The sequence below is a fragment of the Heptranchias perlo genome, chromosome 18 (genome assembly GCF_035084215.1).
Source record: "Heptranchias perlo isolate sHepPer1 chromosome 18, sHepPer1.hap1, whole genome shotgun sequence".
NCBI lineage: Eukaryota > Metazoa > Chordata > Chondrichthyes > Hexanchiformes > Hexanchidae > Heptranchias > Heptranchias perlo.
The window spans coordinates 31,906,998-31,915,121 of record NC_090342.1 but is presented as its reverse complement, the minus strand read 5'-3'; the positions used below and the strand labels follow the sequence as shown (position 1 = coordinate 31,915,121).

General features: G+C 39.3%; 1 protein-coding gene across 1 annotated transcript in view; it reads right to left on the bottom strand.

Moving 5' to 3' along the window:
- Positions 1-221: 221 nt before the first annotated feature.
- dennd11 (DENN domain containing 11) overlaps positions 222-8,124 on the bottom strand; it is a 33,323-nt gene continuing 25,420 nt past the window's right edge. The window contains exons 5-9 of the mRNA XM_067999640.1: positions 6,651-6,789; positions 6,069-6,197; positions 5,649-5,799; positions 5,288-5,356; positions 222-4,606 (exon numbers count right to left, since the gene is read on the bottom strand). Of these exons, the coding sequence (XP_067855741.1) occupies positions 4,411-4,606; positions 5,288-5,356; positions 5,649-5,799; positions 6,069-6,197; positions 6,651-6,789 (684 nt within the window). The 3' untranslated portion in view covers positions 222-4,410. The remainder of the gene's footprint in view (positions 4,607-5,287; positions 5,357-5,648; positions 5,800-6,068; positions 6,198-6,650; positions 6,790-8,124) is intronic.

Below are 8,124 nucleotides of genomic sequence, written 5' to 3'. Positions count from 1 at the left end.
ATCTAGCTTCCCCTTAAACGCATCTCTGCTAGTCACCTCAACTACTCCTTGTAGTACTGAGTTCCACATTCTAACCACTCTCTGGATAAAGACGTTTCTCTTGAAAGTCAATCAAATGCCCTTGAGATGGCTCCTGTTCTGGTAGCTCTGCTGATAACAGTTTCACATCGATTGGCTAATTGAAGTAAAGTCAATAATTACACGAAAATCTCTCTCTTCCATTTTGCTAATGCACATTTATTGCGAAGCCATTTCCCATGTTCCAATGTGCAGGACTTTTTTTTTAAAAATCGACATTAAAATCCATGACATTCATCACCCCTTTTACTTAATTTGCCTAGATCCCTTTGAATGCTTTAAATTATCTTACATTGGTCACCTGACCATATTGGTTTGTGTCACTGGGAAAATTAATTACTATAGTACCCTCCTCCATACTGTTTCTGATAATACCAACAGGGCATCACATTGCTTCCTGCTAGAACATTTTCCATTTGTCAGCACCTTCTTGTGCTGCCAATTTTCAATCAATCTAGCTAATTTCCCATAATTCCATGAGCCTTAACAGTCTTTAAAACATTCATATGTGGAACTTTATCAAATGCCTTTTGAAAACTCAACTTGATTATATCTATTACATAGCTCCTGTCCAAGAGTTCAGTCACCTCCTCAAAGAGTTCCAGATGATTTGTAAGGCATAACCTATTGCTTATTGTGGAAGTGCACATAGAAGAGAGTACCACTAAAAAACAAATGAGAATCTGGGTTTTATGCAGAGCAGCATTGACTATAAAAGCAGGGAAGTGATGTTATATTTGTACAAAACATTCATTAGGCCAAAGATGGAGTATTGCGTGGAGTTCTGGACACTCCCATTAAAAGGATATTAGAGCCATGGAAAGGTTACAGGTGAAGATTCACTACAGTTACACCAGTAAAGGAGAGATTATACTTATTAAGTCAGTCTTGAAAAATTGGGACTCTTTTTCCTTGGAACAGAGAATTTAAGACACAGGTTGAATCGGAGTGGCTTTCAAAATTATGAAAGGTTTTGAGAGAGTAAATAGTGAGAGAGAGTAAACTGTTTCTACAGGTTGGCAAATTGGTAATAAGGGGGCATAAACTCAGGATCACAAGAGTGGCAAAGGGAAATATAGAAGAATTCTTCCCCTCCCTCAGAGGGTGATTTACAACACAGAATGCATTACCACAAGTGGCTACTGAGGTGACACTGTCATTTGAAGGGAACTGAATAAGTATTGTCAAATGACTATTAAAAAAAAAAGAAAATTAGATAGCTCCAATTGAAAAGTTCACACTGACGGTGTGATGGACTGAATAACCTTTTTTGCTGTAATTTCTATTATAGTACTTTTAAAGGATAAGGATACCCATGTCTGCAGCAGGTAGTCAAATATTCTTCCTCATTCAATCTCCACATTACATAGAATTTACAGCACAGAAACAGGCCATTCAGCCCAACTGGTTTGTGCCAGTGTTTATGCTCCATACGAGCCTCCTCCCACCCTACTTCATCTAACTCCATTAGCAAATCCTTCTATTCCTTTCTCCCATATGTACTTATCTAGCTTCCCCTTAAAGGCATCTATGCTACTCCATGTGGTAGCAAGTTCCACATTCTAACTACTCTCTGGGTAAAGAAATTTCTCCTGAATTCTCTATTGGATTTATTAGTGACATTCTTATATTTATGGCCCCTTGTTTTGGACACCCCCACAAGTGGAAACATTTTCTCTACGTTAACCCTATCAAACCCCTTCATAATTTTAAAGACCTCTCACCCCTCAGCCTTCTCTTTTCTAGAGAAAACAGCCCCAGTCTGCTTAATCTTTCCTGATAGAACTGAGAGGTTATAACTGATATCATCCTTGTAAATTTTTTTGCACCTTCTCCAGTGGCTCTACAGTATATCTTTTGTAATATGGGGACCAGAACTGTACACAGTACTCCCAGATATGGTTTAAACCAAGGTTCTATATGAGTTTAACATAACTTCCCTGCTTTTCAATTCTATTCCTCTAGAAATGAACCCCAGTGCTTTGTTTGCATTTTTTATGGCCTTGTTAACTTGCATTTGTTAACATTAAATTAAAATTTTACAGCACAGAAGGAAGCCATTCCCATTGTCCCTGTGCCGTTTGGCTATCCACTTTGTCCCATTCCCATGTCCTTTCAAATATTCATCCACTTCCTTTTTAAAATTATTTTGGATTCTGTTTCCAACACTGTTTCTGGTAAGGCAGTCTATGTATTAACAACACTGTAAAAAAAAAGTCTCCAAATTTTCCCTTCATTTTTTTTGATGATATTAAATTGATGCCTTCTAGTTATAGGCTCACTGAGCAGCAGAAATAGTTTTCCCCAATTTACCACATAATAACCCCTCAATTTTGAACACCTCTATCAGACTTCCTCTCAACCTTCTTTGTTTTAATGAAAAAAAACTAGTTTCTCTAGTCTCTCGTAACTAAAGCCTTATATTCCTGGTATCACTTTAGTGAATCTCATCAGCACCCATTCCATGGGCTTGACATCTTTCTTAAAATAAGGCACCCCAAACTGGGCTATAATCTAAGTGAATATTAATTTTATGGCTTTTGAAACTTACCCACGTTTAAATGTTAGGCTGACTGGTCTATAATTACCGGGTTTATTCTTCTTTCCCCCTTTTTGAGGTGTTAAACTGGTAACCCTCCAGTCCTCTGGCACAACTTCTGTATCCAGTGTTCAGATGATTGTGGTCAGAGCCTCTGCTACTTCCTCTGACTTCCCTCAGCATTCTAGGATACTTGCCATCAGGCCCCAGTGCCTTTTCCGCTTTTGAGTTTCATCAACTTTTCTTAGTATTTCCTTATCTACAGCTGTCCCCTCCAATTGCTCCACCACTGCCTCCTCTTACCCTTTCGTTCCCACTACCACACTCAAAGTGAGACAAAGTACTCATTTAGTATCTCCACCATTCCTTCGTACCTCATAAGATTTCCTTTTACATCCAAGCCTTACCCTTTCTTCAACTATTACAACATGGTTTACAATTTCCCTTTGTTACCTGACAAGTCTTTCTTCAAAACTTTTCTTAGCCTTTCTATTTTATGTATTCTTTTTATGTAACACTTGATTTTATTTTGTCATATGCCGCTTTAAGTTTCATTTTAATTTCTCTACTCATCAAATGATATTAAAAGTAACAAACATTGCAAACAACTCTAAACCAAGGTTAAGAGGCCAGCTTGGAACACAGCAGCACCCAAAGTACTTCTCATCCTGAACCAGATCAAGATGCCTTACAGGTAGCATTGAGAGAAAGATTTATCCACCTTGACCAAATAAGTGACCATTACATAATTAGGCTCCAACATTCCCTTGTAGTTTCTGTTCAGCAACAGAATACAAAATGAGGTCAGACCTATAAACCAATTGTTGAATATGTGTTTAGTGGCTGGTTTGCTGAAGTTTCTGTCGTCAGATAAATAAATTATTCTGGATTAGCAAATGCCTTTTATTCTTTACATATGAAATGCTAAGACTCCAATCACATCACTAACAGAACTTTATGTTAGGATATGTGGTAGATGGTAAAACTTGTTTTGAACATGAAACATCACAAAGGCATCTGCAACAGGCCAAGTAATAAGGACTAAGTCTTTGAGGCTGTGCAGAGGGACATTTATCTGTTTGATGGTATAGTATCATTTAAATATGGCAGTTCATGGGAAAAGATAGAGGATTCCTTTCCTGTGGTCACATTACATTTCAGTATCTGAAGGGCAAACTGATCAATAAAAGTTTAAAATATGAGTGGGCCATTGCCAATACCACAAAACCACTCAATGGGGCTTTAAAGAGGGGCTTATGAAAACAAACTGAGCACTGCTCAAAAAGTAGAATCTAATCTTGGTTGAAAAAGGATTTACACAAGGCTCTCTGCAGTTCTCACAGCGGAGTAGTATGGAGTCTCTGATGTACTGGAGATGTATTCATATATATGCATACACATGCACATGTGTATGTACCAATTCACAGCTGCTAGTTATATAACACATTCACAAATGACCAAAAAAAAATACAGTAACCTTTATCAGCAGAAGGTGAAAATCAAGAACACTTTTGTTATAAATAAAAAATCCTTCAAATTAGTGTTTCTTCCAGTGAAACCGTCCTGATTTTTCCCACCGGGTTAATTCTCCAAAATCTTTAAATATACAGACAACTGAAGAGGCAGGAAAACAAGTGACCTGTGAACTGACCTAGGCACAACTCAAGCAATCCTGGCATGCCATGGTATAAGTGCACTTGGTTTCTATTTTTTTTAACCCTATGCATCCATTCATTCCTCCTGTCTTGGTCCTGTCCAGTTCATATAGCAGTTCACTAGTCGCAGTCCTGGGATCATGGGCAACAGGGATTATCAATAACCAGCATCACGTCAATCCCATAAACTTCAAGCAGGTCCATCAGGAAGATGCGATCCCCCTGGGGGTCCAGCCCCATACTCCTCACATGGTCAGCTGTCAGTGTTTTATCTTGGCACGCTGAAACTTCCAACAATATCTGGAAGATGCGATTGTTCTGTTCCATGAAAAACCTGCAAGCAAAAGAAACAGTCAAGGACAACACTAACCAGCTTACTGGCAAAACAGCCTCAAGGCATAACGCAGTAGCAAGTCCTTAAGGGGATGCCTGTTACAGAAAAATAAGGCTCACAACTGACTTCTTTGTTGTCAGAGACATGCTCTGATTAGAGCCCTTCCATGGTCTGCAAGAGAAACATTGAAGAGTCACAGACTAGACTAAGCAAATCTCTCTACGTCAGCAACTAGGAAAACAGGAATGAATTGGAGACACTGATTCTTAGAAACCTCCTTCAATCCCTGGAAGACAAGATTTGTGCATTTTCATTTCACCTTCCAACCTTACGCTGCAACAACTTCTGAATTGGAATATAAATGCAGAATCCTGATCTAATGATAACGTTACCAATTACTGAGGCTTTATACCCACATTGATTCCATCAATCCTTTGTCTAAATTCCCTAAAGGCACCACACCCTGAACCCAACATTTTGCATGTTATCACATTATAAGTTTTTTCTTAAAAACAGTTTCAATTTGCTAGTTAAAATAGTTTGAGTGGTCATTTTTATTTGATGTCCAATGTGCTATGTTAGGATTCATTTGTGCTAGAGTTCTGTCTGTCCCGACACACTGAGGTCTCAAAACTTCTTTCTCCCCTCTCTCCCAACAAGTGCACACTGTTAGCTACTTACATAATGAACAGGTCCTCTTCGTTGGTACTGCAGTCTCCCCCTACCTCCTGAGAATAAAGTAGCATTTGCCTGTGGAAAGATTTACATGGCATGTAAATGGCAGGCCCCACTTTAGCAGACTTACATACACAATTCAACCTGCCAAATCAGAGTAATAAAAATGATTCATGGGTCAAAGGCACTCCATTGGCTGGGTGAATTGTAGAACCATGTGAAGCATTACACACCAGGAGCGTCCATGTTCAATCTCTGGTCTATGCTGAGGCAGCAGTAGGGGTGCTACAATTGTCCACAGTATACCTGGATCTGAGGAAAATGGGAAAGGGGGAATGGTGGAGAAAAAAAAAGGATTTCTGCTTACCTCTGGTCATTGAGCTTGCGATACTTGTCCTTATCTGCACTGTTTACCTTCAGCATTTGCTGCAGGTGTTCACGGTCTGTTTTCACATTTTGGTTATCGACGTAAACATCATACAAATCTTTCTTTTCCTCAAATATCTTTTCTGTTGTGCCTTAAAACATAAAATGCAATTTGTTATTCACTGCTCAAAATGGGGCTCTTGAAGGCCCAAATTGCTTTTAGCGTAAAAATTTTCCCTCAAATTGTGTAAAAATTTTATGGGCATGTGCTGAGATTTTGCAATCAAATAGAACAAAGTGGATGTTGTTCACATCTCTGCTATACTGTAAAATATGCTAGAATGCTGCCCTCTGTTAGGTCTTCAAAGGTGATCATTGCAGATATGTTAGGAGGTGAAGTGAGAATTTCTCATATACTTACAGGCCACATAAGACACCTCAGTCTCCAAGGTTTCTATATCTGCTACACTGATGTAAAAGTAAGGCTTGGATTCAGGGACTCCTCCAATCCCAGGCAGTGAAACATTCGCCAGACAGCAACAGCAGTAAACTAGAAGAGAGAGAGGGGGGGGAAAACAGACACAGAAACATGAAATCATTCAGTCCAGTGTTGGGTTGCAGTGAGGGGGTGGGGCACAAAACACTGGGTCATACTCATCTAATATGTACTGGGTAACAAAAGGGTCACTGGACAGCCACTAGGAATGTGAAGTTTCAACAATACTTCACATTTCTACACAAGCAAAAATAAAATAAAAACAACTACTCACTTTGGTTGTAGTTATGAACCATGCCAGACATGCTTAAACATGCCATTTATAAGTTTGCAGGCATCTTGCAGTAACAAAGTGACTCATGTCAATAACTGGCATTGGGCAACTATGGAGCGAACAGTCACTGTTACAAGTGGTTGAATGGCTTGTGCTTCATTTGCTCATTTCTTAGCAGTAGAGACTATGAAGTGTGGGCTAAGTTAAAAAACAAATTCAATCAAAACACGCACCTCTATAGCAGACCACTCCGACTGGAGGTGGTGAGAAAATCAAAATCCGCTTCCTTAAAAGTGCAAACTTCCAAAGAACCATTATCTGTTCCCCGAAAAACTTGATGAACTGGGACATGCATCCTGCAGGATGAGTGATCTGTTTCCAAGACAAGAATTTCAGCAACATTTCAATAATTTTACTTGCTAGTTTATGAATTGAATAAAGCTTCAGGCAGCAAATTTTCAAATAATAACCAATCCCAACCCTGTGGCATATGTTTTAAGCAGGAATCGGTATTTATACACCAAGTTTTGGTTTACTGTAAATTCTCTCCATGGACAGGAGCTGATCCTGGATGTACCACATTGTGTCCGGGAAGCTAGGTCAATTATCCTAACACAATAGGATGCGGGGTAAGAAAAGTGAAATTAGCCCATCACTGGCAGAATCTATGCTGTGTCAAAAGGTTGACCTATCCTGGACTCTACCAGGTTGGCTGAACACACAGGGGCAATCTCACCTACGCTCACTCCCCTTTTACATCTGAATTCTAGCTATTATGAAGAGCAGACACCATGCTACATCAGGGTAATGGTGTTTGCTCTTCATAACGAATATAATTCAGATGTGGAGGAAAGCGAAACTGACAGTTGTAAAGTAATGTCTGAATCTTATTCCTAATTGGGATTTACATCAATTCTGGTTTTTTTGACAAATCAGTGCAGCATTTAGCCACATTAGGCTATTCATGCTCAGTACTGGATTATGCTGTGAATCACCTGTGCCAAACCTTTTGATAAAAAAAAAGTGTTCTACATGCATGGGAAATTTGCAGATGACCTCCTCTGGCCTCTTATGCACCCTTCCCTCTCTCCATCATTAGAGGCCTTGCTTTCAGCTGCCTAGGACTAATTTTTGAATTCCCTCCCTGAACCCTTCCATTCCCCCCACCTCCTTTTCTTTTAAGACACTCCTTAAAACCCACCTCTTCGACAAACACTTTTCGCCACCTCGCTTACAACTTCTCCTTTGTCTATTTTTTTTGATTACGCCTCAGTAAAGTGCCTTGGGACGTTCTTCTACATTAATGGTGCTATATAAATACAAATTTGTTGTCGTTTTTAATCAACAAAATGTCTTAAAAAGGTGTTCCACATGTATTCTACGGAGCGATGAACTCAGTTCCCATAGAACCTGTGAGACAATCTGCTACGTGTACAAAAGAAAACTGCTTTGTGGAAGTTTTTAAAATGTGGAAACCCGAGGCTGCAACTTCTGCCCTACTTTTGCCAATCAGCCTAAAGGTCACCGAGTTATATTCTGCTTAAACCATTCAAAATTTTCTTTCTTCAAAAATGTCAGTGGAGAATGCAAATTTCCATTTGTACATTTGTATTGTACACAATAAATCTGCAGTCCTGCCACATCCAGTTGTGAATGGTGGAGGACAATTAATTAACGGGAGAAGGAGGCGCCGTGAACATCCCCATC